This window comes from Leuresthes tenuis, unplaced genomic scaffold (genome assembly GCF_036924035.1).
Source record: "Leuresthes tenuis unplaced genomic scaffold, fLeuTen1.0.hap1 SCAF_12, whole genome shotgun sequence".
NCBI classification, from domain to species: domain Eukaryota; kingdom Metazoa; phylum Chordata; class Actinopteri; order Atheriniformes; family Atherinopsidae; genus Leuresthes; species Leuresthes tenuis.
Window position 1 is genome coordinate 26,763,142 of NW_027325366.1, and position 16,438 is coordinate 26,779,579.

The window sequence follows — 16,438 nt, forward strand, 5'->3', positions numbered from 1 at the left end:
AAAGTTTTTTCTCCTGACTCTACCCTAACTTTCCCAGGAGCTGTCCAAATGCTGAAGGGCTCCGTGTTACGCTTTGGTTTCATGGACTACATGGGAACTGTCATTCAGAGCCCATACGAGGTCTGGCGGGACCTGAACGCCCCAGAGGACCCTGATCGACCACGGAGGCGCAAGCTGGTCAACTTTTCACCATCATCTTCCCAGGATGCCTGCGGAGAGGGACATTTGGCTGTGGTGTGCTCTGAGAGGCAGGCCAAAGTCTTCTTGATGCCCTCACAGTCATGCCTCTTTGTCCACAACATCACAGAGTCATCATTTGTGCTGCGAGCCGACGTGGTATCTGTGTGTAACAGTGTGTGCCTGGCCTGCTTCTGTGCCAACGGACATGTCATGACTCTTAGGTATAATCTCCAGTGCACATCAGAGCTATGACTTATGACATATTTGCATTAAAAGTACTTTGCAATTCCTAGCTTAGTGATGTAAAGTAGTTTTCTGTAAAAGTAGAAACTATAAAGGTCTCCCTGCTCCTACAAAGTCTGTTCTGATTGGTTGGCTTCTTTGGCCTGAGCAGACCCCACCCACATTTCTGCATCAGCTATATTTAAATCTAAAATACAATAAAGCATGTCATTGGTTGCTAAATTAGTGCATGATGAGTCATCTGCATGTTTTGCTTTCTTTTTCCAGAAATTAGAAACTCAGAACAACTTTCTTTGTAATTTGAGGGTCACATAGCATGAAGGTGACATGCAATAAAACGCAGTATATAAAAGCACTCAAACATTCAACTTGATTTAATTTGGGAGCATTAGGTCTGTGGACAGTGTTACAACTAGTACTGTAAAGGCCTTAATTGTAATTTAAAATTTTGTAATATCCTGATATGTAAAAACCTTTGAAACCTAGAAAAGGAGGTTTACTTTCTTATTTTTATGACTGTATCTGTGTCTACAGACACTTGGTTTGACTTAGTACTGCAGTATTAATTTTAAGATAATTGAGATTCTAGCATTTATAGATAGAGTTAGCCGATCTGTTTTGTGGTGTTAGATAGTGTTTACTACTCACATGTAAACACCAGCATGAATAATGTGTAATTATTCAGCATAAATGCTGCACTATTAAACTAACCAGCTTTTGTTTATCAGATACATATCTGGATTAATGTTTTCAGCGTTGAGATTGTCTGCACATAAAGATAACTCTTCTCAGCTGGAATGTAATTGTGGCACCGATTTTCTGGTCTTATGCATAATTGTTTACTTGCAGGCTATGATTGATATTATCCCAGCATCCCTGGTGCCTGACATATCTTTCACTGTTGTCATTCTGTCAACAGTTTGCCCAGTTTAAGGCCGTTGATGGATGTCAATTACCTGCCTCTGACAGACATGCGCATTGCAAGGACCTTTTGTTTCACCAATGGGGGCCAGGCACTATATCTCAGCTCCCCCACAGAGATTCAGAGAATTACATACAGTCAGGAGATGTGTGACAACCTGCAGGTGAGCACTGCAATTCTAGCTCTCGGAGTTTAGAGGAGTGTTGGTGCAGTAAATAAGCAAGGCCTGTTATTACTACTCTGAGTGATGCTGACAGGAGGCACCGAAGTCAGATGTCAAACGTGGAAACCAACTCTGCTGGGTTGAATGTGGCTTTACAGTGCATGTGTGCATGTAGACACTGGCTTATTTATGGATGGTTATTCTTAGCAGCCATCACTGCACATAACAAATGACTCTGGGTCCAGCAATATGCTGCTGCCATAGTGCCATCTACAGGCACCAGTGGTGTCATAACTTTACCTCAGTAACAAGCAGCATGTAATCGGTTTTGGCATTGCATCTCTTAAGAAATTAGAAATGTTCTTCTTACAAATAATTTTCTTTTATTTTCATCCATTCCAGGAAATGCTGGGAGAGCTGTTTACTCCAATAGAAACACCAGAAGCCCAGAACAGAGGATTTTTAAAGGGCTTCTTCGGAGGAAATGCTCAAACGTTTGACAGAGAAGAGCTTTGTGCGTCTTTTTGTGTTGTTTTCAGTCAAAAGTGTTTAATTTTACTATGGCCTACACCTAAAAGATGCCACATGATGTAATGTTAAACCACAAAAAATACACTGATTGAGCCTTCAAAAGTTGCTACTATAGTAAGAAAGAGATTATTGTGAAATTCTTCCAAAATGATTTCATTTTATATCTCTAGCGTCTTCTTTCTCTATTACCTCATCAAATGTGTTTGCTAGTTGGTGAAGCAGCAGCTGGGAAGGCGTCTCGGAGCCTGGCGCAGCACATCCCTGGTCAGGGAGGGATGGAAGGCATGAAAGTGGCTGCAGGCGGAGTGGTGGGTGAGCTTGCTCGGGCCCGCATTGCTCTGGATGAGAGAGGCCAAAGGCTGGGGGAACTGGAGGACCGAACCGCACTTATGATGACCAGTGCAGAAACCTTCTCCAAACATGCTCATGAGGTGAAAAAAAAATCCACAATTTGTACCTAAAAGGTATAGATTGGCAATTCCTACTTGAATGATTGGTAGTTTAAAAATATTTGTGATTTAGAACTGCTTTTGTACCAGAAATTATTGTGTAATTTGTTTCTTTTATGTGAAAATGTAGCCATCTTATGAAGGAAATATACCGCAGGGAAAATGTAAAAAACAAAAATGATGATTAAAAATGATGCATGCATTGTGGTTGTATACCTGAGTAATCTTTTCCTGTAGGTACGGAAGAAAATAATAGCTGTTCTCAAATTTTTTCTTAAAATCTGTTATTTTGAGATCACAATTTAATTACTTCATCAGTTTGAGATTATAAAGTCTTATTTGTTGTGATACTGGGTTAATACAGTACATGTTGCCGGCTTAGAATTTATGGCTGAAGACGAGAAGTGGGAGGGGGTCAGCCATCCTCTTCAATCTGCAAGACGGTATTGTCTGCTCTGATAACATAAGTGGCAAACAAAACTACGTGTTTGTGCCTTGGTTTATTATTTTTTCAATTCTGAATCGCTCCCAACAACAGTCATGACAACATTCCTGTAAGCTGAAATCATGTGTGACTACATTAATTTGACTGTCCTTTCCTTAATAAACATAGAGCAGGCATATTTCTTAGACAAGATGAATTATTGAAATAAATCATTGCATACACTGCCATTCTCTGCTTTTATAAGTAGGCTATAAAGCTATTTTGTCTTTTAATTTCCCTACCATCAACATTAAATAATTTTGTTTTCTTGCAGCTGATGCTGAAGTGCAAGGATAAGAAGTGGTACCAGTTCTAACAGCAGGACAGACGGATGAGGCTGCCCAGGGTCTGCTTGGAACTTTATGTCGCAACAGGACTTTCACTTTAAAAATGAAAGCAGTTCTAAGAGACACAAGAGTGACTTTGTCTTTACAGCTTCCGGGGTCTGGCTTTGTGTGCGGCACTTTTGCATTGCTGAATGGCGAGGACGACTTAGTTCCTTGTCTAGACGGGCAGAGATTTGGACTGAGAGAGGTCGGCGGCATTTGAAGGTCTGAAGGTGGAACTGGAATCTGACAAGTCGGTGTGCGTGTGTTTGTGTGTGTGTGTGCGCATGTGTGTGTGCTTGTGTGGTTGGGTTTTCTGGACCCGCACTGTGTAGATACTCAAAAGTTAAGAAATCAACAAGAAATGCATGAAACAACAATGGATGAGTATTAAAAATATACAACTGCCATATTAAAAAGCAGCATGCTAAAAAAGTTTTATTTATGATGTAAGCCAACAACAGAAACTATGAAAAACTTTATATTTTTTGAGATACTGGCAAAAAACTATATGTAAAAAGGGAAATGTATACCTGCATCGCTATTAAGCCAAAACCTGTTACTTTCCCTTTTTTTTTTTTTTTGGTTGATTTTATCTTTTTTTTTTTCTTAGTCTCAGCAAATATTACTTGACACAATATAAATGCACATAAGTAACTCTTATCTACACACATTTAGAATAATACTAAAACTTTGTTCTTACTTCAATTACTCTGGGCTGCACAGTGCAAATATAAACCAGTAGTATTAACACTTAAATCTGCATAGTCTAGTCACACTGCTCTGTTTTCACTTTTAAGCTGCTGCTATTTATGAAATCACAGAGTGATGATAAGGGATATCTCACCCCCCCCCCAAAAAAAAATTTATGAAAACAAAGATTGATGTGAGACAGATTCAAAGAGCGCCTGTTTTTATCTGTTGTACAAACCTATATTCAATTTTCGTGCCATAAATACCAAGATGGATGAATCCGTTTACTGCAAACTAACAAATGAACTAATAATTGGTAGGCATCACAGGTGTTCTGTTGATCACTTGGAGTGGGTCATAGAGGACATTCATCAAAGGTCAATTGTCTTTATGATTTAAACAAAAAGAAGAGGTGTTTTTTTTCTGTATGTCTTTCGCTGCCTTCGTCAGATGTCCAAGTTTAGTGAGCCATGAGGTTATGTGTCTGTGTATGAACGAGGGAAAGAGTGCACTGATGTCAAATCGGACTCTTTCTCTGCTGAAAGCAATCAAAAATGAACGACACCCTTTCATGTCTCCCCCTCTCACTCCTGTGGTTTGTGCATTTTGAGCGTTAAACCTGACGGACAGCACTCATAATAATTATCACTGTCTTTGTGCTGTGAATATGAGGAGGGGATGAAATCGCATCAGTTTCATCCCCGCTGACTCCCTTGTGAGTTATCTGTCGGTGAATGGTTCAGGAGAAGTAACAGTATTTTTTTAGTGATGTTCAGATGTTGAGTCAGTGCCGAAAATATGTTCACGTGTAAAACATTTGCAACGATTTCAACTGAGGGAAAATCTTTTTTTTTTCTTTTCAATATTGTTCTTTCTGACTATGATATCCTTGTGTCGCAGTCCTATATTTGATGGTTATGGCCTTTTAACTGAAGGCTTGTGTATTTTAAAAACAACTGATGTTTCATGATACATGGTTGTGTATCAAATTGTGATTGTGTTGTATGTCAGTGGGTTGCCACACGACACGGACAAACAGCATCAAGCGAGGAGGATATTTTGTAATTGTGTACTCGTCTGTATTTTGAACTGATCAGAAAAATCAAACAAAGGGTCACTGATTTCTTCTTCTCTCACATGTCAGACCTTTATGCACATGAGCATCAACACATACAGTATAAAGAAACGCGCCTTGGTCATGTAGATGTCACTCCCACATACAATATGCACCACTCGACTCTCACTCACTCAAAGCCTAAAAGATAAGACATTTCTGCCTGCTCTCTGTCAGGCTGCTGAGACATTCCTTAGACTTAAATGGCCTTCAAACACATGTACTTTGACCTTGTTCGCCTGGAATCCCAAAGCCGAGCTGCAAGGATTTCATGAATTACACATCATGTCTTTCAAAGCCGAGTCTTAAACATGTCAGAATAAAAATGATACATCTCTCTCTTATCTCTGTACCGTCAATGAGACTTGTGTTCAGTGCAGTTCTTTCAGTGACAGAGAAAACACATAAAAAAAAGAAAACAAAATCAAAATAAAAAAAATGGTAAAAAAAAATCTGACCTCTGCTGACAGGGTGTTTTGTTAGTATGTTTTTGGTTTGTATGTTTTCGGTTTTTATATTAACTGTACAGTCTAACTCTGGGTGAAAGGTGAAACATTAAAAAAAAGATATTCTTGAAATATTTTCTGTATATGTTGTACCCGTTACTGCTGGTACTGTACTATCTGGTATTCTGGCTCTGTCTAAATCACTCAAACTATGTAGTTCTTCACAATGTAGTATGCTGAAATAAGCATTTATTTGGTTTTCTCAATGATGGCAGCAAAGTTTGTCTTATTTAATTGGATTCTACCACTTTTTGTTCTTCTTGATATATACTAGTGTAATAGAACTTACTTGACAAGGTCTGAAAATATGTTGATGCAAAAGCAAACTGAAATAAACATTGATTGATGTACACATCAGAGTGTTCTGATTCATTGGTCCCTTAGTCACCTGCATTGTTATTTTTGCTAGGATGGATGCGGATCGCATGTATCCTTCAGCCATAAAATGCAATAATATTTGAAGGGATCATTGTCTGCTATATTCACTTTCTTTTTCTTTTCAGGACTCAGACAATTTTGCTCATATTTGTAGAGAATGAATATGTAACTGTTTTACAGCTTTGTAAGATAATAGAGGTAGTTTTAATCTTGTAACATTCTCAATTTTAAAAATAAGCATCTTACAATAATATATCATTCTATTACAAGAAAAGTCACAGCGGAATTTCAAAAAGTAACCCACATCCACAATAACGTCAACTCAACAAAACCTCGTGACGAGCGTTTATAAAATAGTTTAACTTCCGTGTTTCCATCCAATCATATTTTTATTTCTGAGTCCGTCGGTCTTTACGCCAATGCTAGCCAAATGGGTGTCGTGATAACCAATCGGATCTCAACTTTGGGCGCTCTGATCCCGCCCTGCCATTAAATGAACAGATTCTTGACGTTTGACCGGAGCTGTAGGAAAAGATTTCCAAACGGGCTAGTTAGCTCGTTATGAGAACGTGTGAACTCAGCCAAAGCATGCACTTATGTTAAACAGATATGAAATAATGACAGTGCCCCTGCCGCCTCGTGTGATTCCCAATGGAAACGGGACAACCCTACGTTAAAACGTTTCTAACAGACTTGTTTTAATATTCTTGGGATGTGGACATTGTCAAACCAACATTGTAGGTCGAGACATCAGCGGACGTCTGCGAGGGAAATAGTGACAGCTAATTTGAAAGTAGCGTCGACGCTGGAAAGTAGGCAGCATGTCTCTTCGAGTGTTTTCGTTTTTTCTGCTGCCTTTCATTTTGGAGGTGTTTAGTCATGACCTGCCCGAGGCTCAAGCTGGCTCGGTACTCAGTGCCTCTAAAACGCTGGTGTGGGGACCAGGGCTGGAGACTAACATTGTCCTCCCAGCTCGGTTTTTCTACATACAGTCGGTGGACAGCTCAGGGAAGAAGTAAGTAAATTGGGACTAATAGATCGCCTGATCTGTTACCCAATTTATGTACCCCTCGTACAACTTGTAACTTTTTTATTTTGATCAACCCTTTGAGCCCTACAAAATCCCGTGACCCTTTACCTCATACTGATAGCCGTCAACAAAAATGTCTCATACAAAATTGTTTTTATACAGTGTTCAGGGATTTATTGTGTAAATGCGTATGTATAACATACATCAACACATCTGAAAAATATCTGGTGAGCATTTTTAACTATGTTCACTGAATCTAACAGACCATCATCAGATCACACAATTTAAAGGGTCACGAAGTTTGATGGGACACCTTGTTGTGTTTGGTCGTGTTCATGACGTGTGTTTACTACCATGATATTTACTACGATGTGTAATAGAGTTAAAAAAGAAAAAAAAAACTATCCAAGTAGCAAATAGATAGCAACAATTTTGAAAATCAATTAAGACTATTTACAAAAAATGACGTACAGATCAAATTTGACTTGATTTCCCTGCCCTTCAACAATTTTGTAAAGTCAGACCGAAGTGTTCACATGTTATTTCTTGGTTGAATATATCGTCTCCTTACAAGCACTGTATTGTTGTTTGATGTATTATTGCCACAAATAAGAGGTGAAAGCTTAACTTTTAAATGTACTGAGGCAGGATGCTGTTACTAACTGGTAGCTTTCAAAACTGCAGCTGAGGAACAGCATAACAATGCTAGAATCAATAGAAAAATGAAATTTTTGGACTCCAAGCAGAAACACGTTACATATCCTCAGATAACCTCTTTGATCAAACAGGACCCATTGAAGGTATCATGTTACCCATGTCGTTACTCAGAGGTATCGCTTTCACACATGCTTTGGTTCAGTTACTCAGCTCCATTCATCCCTTCTGCAAAGAACAACATTATTCCTTTCTACTGGAACAGAGGAGAGATAATAAGAACACACCAGTAGTGTGTTAGAAAGTAGTGAGACTGCATCAGCAGCACCATTTTATTGTGTGTTAGACAGCGGGTATGACAATGAGCCGTGACATAGACAAGGCTGCAACCAAGAGTTTCTACAGACTGAGGATTGTTCTTCCACTGAATGATGGTCATTTATTGCACTCACGTCTGTTTCAGGGCTAATGCATGTTAAAGACTGCAAATAAAGATGCGTGTTTACTGTGTAAACTGCCTTTTTGGAAATTATCTAAAATGCAGACGTCTGGGTTAAGAAAATCATACCCCAGTTACTGACCAAGAAATCCATTTTCATCTCATTTCCTGGTGGGATGAATAATAATCCAACTCTCCAGTTGCCATCATTATGTCTCATATTTGATTTTAGTCATACAGTGCTGTATTATCTCTGGATGTCCCCGGAACTCTCTCCCACAATCCATCCGTGATACTACCTCTCTCTCCTCCTTTAGATCACAGCTCAAAACCCATTTCTTTCACCTTCTCAGCCTTCTCTGTCTGACCATACCATCCTCACTTCTGCTGTTTGCTTGATCTTGTTCTTGTTTTTTCTTTTGTACTTGTTTTTAACTAATGCACTGTGTTTGTAAGGTGACCTTGAGTGTCGTGAAAGGCGCCATAAATAAAATGTATTATTATTTCAGTCTAAGCAGAAGTGTGTTTTCTCTGAATCCAACCTGTCACAGTTTAACGACATCACCTGGTGAGAAGACCTTTGAAGTGAAGATCACGTCTCCGGTGGAGCCGTTCACCAGGATCTGGGTCCAGGTCCTGGATCGTCGGGACGGGTCGTTCCTGGTTCGCTACAGAATGTACGCCACCTACACGGACCTTCACATCCACATTTTTCTCAAGAACGAGCACGTTGCAAAGGCACCGTATATTCTCAAAGGTAGGGTACAGTTCAGATAGCCCTTGAAATGTGTCACACCGAACCTGAGCTGAATCATTTCTCATTTCATGTCTTTAACTTCACCTCTGCTCGTCCTGTACACAGGATTCTTCACCTGCTGTTGTTTTCTGAATCATGTGAGTAATGGGACATGTAGAAAGAGAAGTTTCAGAATGAGTTTGTTCTCCACAGGTCCCGTCTATCACGAGGGATGTCACTGTCCACAGCCGAGTGGTTCATTATGGGAGGCCCGCATGCACTGTCCTCAGTCCTTTGCCCAGATAGACAGGGACATGTCCCTTTACGCGACTGTTGACCCAGATCGCATTGCACAGGAGATCCCACAGCGCTTTGGGCAGCGGCAAAGCCTCTGCCACTACACGATCAAAGACAACCAGGTACTTTACACGCCGGACATATGGAAGATAGAAGAAATTAGCAAGAAGACTAACAATACTTTGGAAGGTTAATGTATTTCAACTTACAGAAAGTAATTAAATAACAGTATTCTTTAAATGCAGCACAAAGTTGCTAATCTTAGGGTTTCATTTGGAGCTCAGGTGGGTTTTTTTTTGTTTTTTTTAAGCAAGCAAGCAGGCAGTATTGATTTAGGTGTAATAAAAAGTAAGCTGCTTCCCCAACTATTCACTGCTGTAAACAATAAAAGGTAAAATTCCCTAAGGCTAAGTTGTAATGAGAAAAGAGAAGCCAGTCAGAAGAAACTGAAGCTATGTGACATGCCTGTCAAAGTGATTTATCAATCAGGTATTCAGGGTTGTGCTCTCCTCAAAATACCACATCAGTCCAGGTTGCTGTAATAGCGATATGTCTACAGCCCTGTTCACACAGTGCTTGCATTACCTGGGACCGTGGAAGATAAATGCTTTGAGTATCTTGCTCCAGAACAAAGGTCGGGCCAATAAGATTTCTGCTTTGTTCTCTTCCTTCTCAAATATAGACAACTCAGACTGCTCCAGAAGCAGATACAGGCCAAAATTTCAGGATGAGGTTGTGATACTAGCACACCTGTGCTCTCTGAAGCAGCGATCATGTTACAAACGTGTGTTCTGTCATCAGCTGCCTTTGTTATTCATAGGCTGTTTGTCTTTTGTGTTGATGACAGTTTCGTGGTCTTTATTTTTGCTGCATGCATCTGTCTCTGATTGAAATCCCAACAGATGGCAAGACAACCTGAAATAAACCTTTTATACCTGTGAACAAGGAATCACCTGGGAGACTGAAAGTGGGAGAAATCAGAACAGCACAGCCATGAAATAGTTAAATGCATTAGAATTTCAGAAAGTGGCTCTATGTTGCAGTATAGCTGCAGCTATATATCACGGGTAACTACTTCTTCTTCTATGTGTGCTTTTCTATGCTGTCCCCTCTCCTCAGGTCTATGTTAAAACATTTGGAGAGCATGTTGGTTTTAGAATCTTTATGGACGCCATCCTACTGTCACTCTCAAGGAAGGTAAGCTCTTATTTCACTCCCCCTGTGGCACTGAAAGGGTTTTAATGTCCACAAGTTTTTTTTTTCACTAAACTTGCCATATTTTTGCTGTTCGTCTGAATTTGCCAACCGCTGTATGCAGCATTATTTTACTTATGATTTTAATGGGCAGCACTCGTCTTTTCATTTTCAAAGAGGAGCAGAATCCATGACCTTCTCTGTGGGGGTTTGCGGTGTGTGCAGGTGCAGCTCCCTGACATGGAGTTCTTTGTCAATCTGGGTGACTGGCCACTGGAGAAGAGGAAACCCACCGAGAAGCTTCATCCCATTTTTTCCTGGTGTGGCTCCAACAATACCAGAGATATCGTCATGCCCACTTACGACCTGACTGAATCTGTCCTTGAAACCATGGGAAGGTAAAGCTCAGTATCCACTGCACAATAGGATTTGGGAACCATTATACCGTATGTGCTGAACATCGCTGAGAGTTCGCAGAACAACTCAGCCTCATTCAGGAAAAGCCGACGAGGTGTTCATTTTAAATAATGCTCATTTTAAATCATTTACGACTGGTGAACTTTGGGTGCCCACGGAGAGCTTTTTGATAAGAAGAGTGTTTTTCTTATGAAAACATCTACAATAAAGTAAATTCCAAATAAGCACTTTGTCTTTCTCTCTTCTGGCAGATCATTAATTAAAAAAAGAACTGCTATTAAAACTGTTACATTAAAACAGACACTTGCAGGTAATGCATGTACACCTTATACAAGTCTTACTCTGAAATTACATCTCTTTCTCTCCTCTTCCTCCCTCTTAATTTATGAGTGTGTGAACAAAAGGTCACGCAGCTCTCACACAGGGAGGCACCGAAATGTGATAGTACATGTTTGAATTAACAGTGTCAAAAATGACCTGCGCACAGCTAACCTGCACACACTGAAGCTCACAAAACATCAAGTAAACATAGTTTACTTAAAAAAAGAATGTACCACCTTCACACACTGAGCAGTGTTTTCAAAAGAATACGCTGTCAGGTCTGCAGCTATCCCACAAGGGTTAATCTGTTGTCACAAGAGTTGTTATTTTGCTGTCACTTGATAGGTAAAATAGATTTGATAGTGTAGGTGATGTTTGCTAGAAACAATTATATTTAGCATTTTCCAATAATAGCGGACGTGTCTTTTTGAGTTTTTTGATGTGCATCACTTTGACGGATGATAAGTTGACTTTCAGCCTTGTTATCATGCAGAGTAAGCCTGGATATGATGTCTGTTCAGGCCAACACGGGGCCGCCGTGGCCGGAGAAGAACGCCACAGCTTTCTGGAGGGGACGGGACAGTCGTCAAGAGCGTCTGGAGCTTGTTAAGCTGTCGAGGGCTCACTCTGACTTTATCGATGCAGCTTTTACTAACTTCTTCTTCTTCAAACACGACGAGAGCCTCTACGGGCCGCTGGTCAAACACGTTTCTTTTTTTGACTTTTTCAAGGTGAGAGTGCTGCACTGCGGCTGGTTTTCTTATGTTATTTAGGAATAATATGCAACAAGAAATGTTAATTGTCTCATTACTTGAACTGCAACACCCCACAAGAACGAACACTTTGTATTCCCGGCATTAGTAACACCATCCAGTCTTCATCACACAAAAAGAGCCTTGAGCTTTAGTTTCTTCTAGCCGTTAGTATTCGGTTTTCATTTCGGCTTTTTGTCCACCACCAGTACAAGTACCAAATAAACATTGATGGAACAGTAGCAGCGTACCGGCTACCTTACCTGTTGGCAGGAGACAGTGTGGTCTTCAAGCAGGATTCTGGTTACTACGAACATTTCTACAACGAGCTGCGGCCGTGGGAGCATTACATCCCTGTGAGAGCGGACCTGGGAGACCTGCTGGAAAAGATCCAGTGGGCTCGTGACCACGATGAAGAGGTGATGATGATTTGTTGTGTAAATCTATTATCTAGACATAACCATAACTAACATTTGTTGAACATTAAACAGTAAATATTCTCTCGCTGCTTTGACTGTTGCCATCTTGCAGGCAAAGAAAATTGCACTTTCAGGTCAGCAGTTTGCCCGGATTCACCTCACGGGGGACGCAATATTTTGTTACTACTACAAACTCTTCAAGGTATCTGACCCAAGTTTGCAGTAGTAATAAACCAATAAACTGAAAAAGTCATCAACGATACTACTGTCTCCCATATTATTGTTGTCCTTCTTGTAGGAATATGCCAAACTCCAGGTCACGGAGCCAAAGGTTCGGAACGGCATGGAGCTTGTAGAGCAGCCCGCTGATGACCTGTTCCCGTGTTCCTGTCACAGACTGAAGGTAAGAGATAGCTCGAGGTTCCCTCACTCAGTCATCACATTTTATTTACACCTGTGCTGTCAATGACTGTTTTCAATATAAAAAAAGTATTTTATTGGTTTGTGCTATTTTTTTAAAATCCTTAAGAGATTTTGTTATTAAGTTCTTTGATAAAATGATACATTCTTTGGTGATTATGAGAATGTAATGTATTTAAGAGAAATTATTACTAATTATAACACAAGTATATATGCGGAGATACAGAGAACTTGAGCTTGTTGTTGGCAGCTACATTTTTGGGGTGTATGCTTTTCATTAGCAGTAGTAATACTGAACAGCCCTTACCACGCTGCAGAGGGTGGCTCCCTCTGCTGTACAGAATGTGCCACTGCACCACACCACTCAACCACCTTGTAACATTGCCATTTCCTCTCACAACACTTAAAAGGGATCTGGTGTTGAAGAGGCCAAACAACGAAGCGTTTGGGTTGTTTTTTTGTCCCATTCTTCCAACTAACACGTCATAAGAGGTGCAGCTGTTAAGTAACATCATTATTTTTCTTTACTTTTCAGGAAAAGGATGAACTTTGACCTTTCACCACAGTAAGAGTAATACCTCGTACTGCAGCTGATATATTTCCAAATAAGTGTTGAAGGTGTGAAGTGACTGTATCACAATGTAAAGAATATCTACTCTTTTTAATAAATGTTTTTCTTTTTCTAATTTGACTGTATGTTTTTCTACCGTTATGCATAGCTAAGCATTTACACATGTACAGAATCTAAATGTATGTTTTAAAGTGTGGCTTCTTAATGGAACATATTTTCTCTACGTTTTCTACTGTAGGGGCTGGGTTCGAAAAGCTACATTTTCTGGTTTAAATCCATTTTCATTTGAAAAATACCTCATCACCTAGCTTCACGTGACTAGTCTAGAGACGTTGAGCAACAAGATTCTTTCAAGATGTGTCGGGACGATTTCTGCCACATGTTTGTGGGGGAAACATGAACAAATTTGGACTGAAACTGAGTTTTTTTTTTTTTATCCATATTACAACATTGTGAATTAGAATTGAACTGATTAGCGATTCCCAGCCGTATTCCACTTATATCCTGATTAGGGCTGATTGTGTTCAATTTATAATTAAGTCTTAAAACAAGAGTGTAAAGCAGGAGGAAATAATCTGTTGTCATGTTTGATATGATCCTCAATATTATATTTTCTGTTTATTCAACATGTTGTCAGTATTTTATATGAACTACATGTGAGCTAGCAAGAGTCCAACAACATTAATCCTTATGTTGAGCAGAGAGAGACCCTTGAATGATCTTTTTTCAACTTGAAAGTGGAGATCCTTTTCTAGAGAAACCCCACCATTAGAAACCACAGGGGCACACAAAATGTCTTGCACATGTAGTTTCTTTGTTCAGAGCTTTTTGCGATTTGATTGAGTTTAATGGAGAGCATTCGTGACCTGAGTCCGTTTTGCATGTTAAGGGCTTTGCCTTCAGAAATCTAAATAATAACACAATATTCTTTGCAGATATTCTACCTCTGTGATAATGAATGAAACATGAATTCATATAAAGGGAGTACAGATTAGTTTACTTTCACCGTACAACAAATATATCACCCGACCCTACGTGTGACGTACGCTTGTTTGGCAATGCGGCAATAACCCCTCCTGGGCGCTAGGTGTCACTCGCTTGCAGTCGGGTTGCATTCTTATTTCAAGAGAAGAAACTCCTCGTTTGGGATGGACAAATTTAAGGAGGTAAAAATCTCAAGTGAACACGGACTACATGGGCGGCTGGAATATGACAAAATTAGATTAAAGTTTATTTTCTTAAAAGATAAGGGCACATACTTGCACACATGCACCACATTAGAATCCACGCGTAAATTAATTAGAAGATACAAGTTTGGTTAGTTTGCCAGTTTAGGACACTGAGTGATATGAGAAACGGTGTGCAAGAATCTCGGATGGTTATATGTGACGTTGACTGTGAAAGTGTACAGGCCTAAACCTGCACGTAGAGTTAACTGACTGTACGTTGGCTTTCAGGAAAATGTAAAGGTGCCATTGGGGACAAAGTACCTGGACGCAGCTTTGTGTGTCCCAGCCTCAGTAACAGATGTTCACACAGCTGTCGTACTCACACATGGTGCAGGGGGAGACATGAACTTCAGACATTTGGTTTCTCTCGCTCACGCCTTGGCATCACAAGGCTTCCTCTGCCTCCGTTTTACGTGCAAAGGCTTAAACTTGGCTTACAGAGTGAAGGCTTATCATGCTGTGTGGGTAGGTATTTTTGTATAGACAAATGGAAAACAAACAAACAAAATTATTTTTACCATTTTGAGGATTTGTGGTGTTTCAAATTTCGGAATGAACGTTGTAAAGTTGCTTTACATACATGTATTTGTCCTAGGACTACTTGAAAGCCCTGCAGAGGTTTACAGTGAAACACATGTTCTTTGGAGGTAATCCATTCCTGTCCAGCAGAGATATTTGACCACAAACTTTCTCAAATTTTGTTAATTTCAACATTACTTTTTTTTTTTTAAAAAAAGAAAAACATTCTGTTGCACTTGAAATTTGGTATCCTGGCAGTCACTGGATGGGAATCATTTGATACCCTGATTCATCCACAGGAAGGTCAATGGGATGCCGTGCTGCTGCAGCTCTTGCCAGGCAGCTGAGCGAGGAATCAGAAGATGCAGTGCAGGGTGTCATCTGCCTGTCTTTTCCCCTACACCCACCTGGACAGATGCACACCCATCACCAACGGAGTGAAGATCTCAGGATGCTGCCCGAGTGTATGCGGGTGCTGTTTGTGTCGGGCACTGAGGACAACATGTGTAACAGGGTGAGGGTGAATCAGTGTTTTATGTTTTTGCATGTTTCACTTGGCGTTTAACCCTTAGCTTAACAGTGATTGAGAACTAATCTCAGAGCAACTCAGATCAAAGAAAAGACAAAAAAAACTTTTCTTGTGACGCATCCTTGTTGTCACCCTTGTAATTTAGCCTTCAATTGCATCTATTTTTTTTTCTCAGTTAAGCATTCATGTTCTTGTAGCTTTGTGCAGTGTATTGACACATTTTCTATCATTTTGGCACTATGTTACATCTCACAGACTTTGCTCCATTGTCCGATGATGTGGAGTCGATGTCTGTATGAATGCCACAATGCGCTGCAGTGAGGATTTTTCTCCTCTGTCTCTTTTCAGGACCTTTTTAACAGGGTGCTAAAAGATATGAAAGCTGAGGGTGAGGTTTTCTGGCTACAAGGAGGCAGCCATGGACTGACAGTGAAAGGAAGGTCTGAGGATTCAGTCATGGATGAGGTGAACTTAAAAATCATCACCTGGATTAAGGACATGGGAACATTGGTGACTTGACTACAATGAATGTTTATTGATTTGTTTCATATTGTTCTTGTTAAATAAAATATCATATTTTACATAATGACTGTGTATGTGACCACATATAGCATGCTTACATGAATGGCAGCTCACACTTTAGATTAGTTTTCTGCTGTACAAGATAGAATATCAGATGTAGACACTGCTATGACTGCAGTTCTCATATAGGTTTGTACAAAGTACAAATATAAAGTATAAATGCATCGATAACAGAAAACAAAAAACAAATTGCAGCATATTACCATCAGTCTAAAACTTAAAGGTCTTCAGTTGTTTTGTTTTTAACATTTCATAAAGTGGTGCAGTGCTGCTGAATATCCTCCAAAAAGATTGGGAAGTTAGATTTATGACTTTCTTAATTTAATTTAAATGTAATTTT

General features: G+C 39.8%; 3 protein-coding genes across 17 annotated transcripts in view; all 3 read left to right on the forward strand.

Moving 5' to 3' along the window:
• The window catches only part of stxbp5l (syntaxin binding protein 5L), a 123,079-nt gene extending 119,049 nt beyond the window's left edge, over window positions 1-4,030 (forward strand). For 14 of the 15 annotated variants that reach the window (XM_072397309.1, XM_072397311.1, XM_072397315.1 and 11 more), the window contains 5 exons: window positions 38-401; window positions 1,343-1,508; window positions 1,911-2,022; window positions 2,250-2,470; window positions 3,247-4,030. In XM_072397309.1, the coding sequence (XP_072253410.1) occupies window positions 38-401; window positions 1,343-1,508; window positions 1,911-2,022; window positions 2,250-2,470; window positions 3,247-3,288 (905 nt within the window). In that variant the 3' untranslated portion in view covers window positions 3,289-4,030. Of the gene's footprint in view, window positions 1-37; window positions 402-1,342; window positions 1,509-1,910; window positions 2,035-2,249; window positions 2,471-3,246 lie in introns of all 15 variants that reach the window. The other variant, XM_072397310.1, reaches the window with a different exon arrangement.
• Window positions 4,031-6,487: 2,457 nt separating this feature from the next.
• poglut2 (protein O-glucosyltransferase 2) lies at window positions 6,488-13,354 on the forward strand. Its single transcript, XM_072397324.1, has 10 exons — window positions 6,488-7,004; window positions 8,664-8,869; window positions 9,062-9,267; window positions 10,265-10,342; window positions 10,565-10,737; window positions 11,571-11,808; window positions 12,039-12,248; window positions 12,361-12,450; window positions 12,547-12,651; window positions 13,204-13,354. The coding sequence occupies exons 1-10, from the start codon at window positions 6,811-6,813 to the stop codon at window positions 13,219-13,221; spliced, it is 1,518 nt and encodes a 505-aa protein (XP_072253425.1). The 5' UTR covers window positions 6,488-6,810; the 3' UTR covers window positions 13,222-13,354.
• Window positions 13,355-13,637: 283 nt separating this feature from the next.
• tex30 (testis expressed 30) lies at window positions 13,638-16,143 on the forward strand. Its single transcript, XM_072397716.1, has 5 exons — window positions 13,638-14,405; window positions 14,697-14,933; window positions 15,064-15,115; window positions 15,287-15,501; window positions 15,865-16,143. The coding sequence occupies exons 1-5, from the start codon at window positions 14,388-14,390 to the stop codon at window positions 16,033-16,035; spliced, it is 693 nt and encodes a 230-aa protein (XP_072253817.1). The 5' UTR covers window positions 13,638-14,387; the 3' UTR covers window positions 16,036-16,143.
• The last annotated feature ends 295 nt before the right edge of the window (window positions 16,144-16,438 follow it).

Excerpts from the sequence above, each read along its gene's own strand:
- poglut2 (XM_072397324.1), top strand. The coding sequence starts at position 6,811 with ATGTCTCTTCGAGTGTTTTCGTTTTTTCTGCTGCCTTTCATTTTGGAG. Across the intron at positions 8,870-9,061 it reads GGCACCGTATATTCTCAAAG|GTCCCGTCTATCACGAGGGA; the intron begins GTAGGGTACAGT and ends TGTTCTCCACAG. Across the intron at positions 12,249-12,360 it reads CTCGTGACCACGATGAAGAG|GCAAAGAAAATTGCACTTTC; the intron begins GTGATGATGATT and ends GCCATCTTGCAG.
- tex30 (XM_072397716.1), top strand. Across the intron at positions 15,116-15,286 it reads GAAACACATGTTCTTTGGAG|GAAGGTCAATGGGATGCCGT; the intron begins GTAATCCATTCC and ends ATTCATCCACAG. Across the intron at positions 15,502-15,864 it reads AGGACAACATGTGTAACAGG|GACCTTTTTAACAGGGTGCT; the intron begins GTGAGGGTGAAT and ends GTCTCTTTTCAG.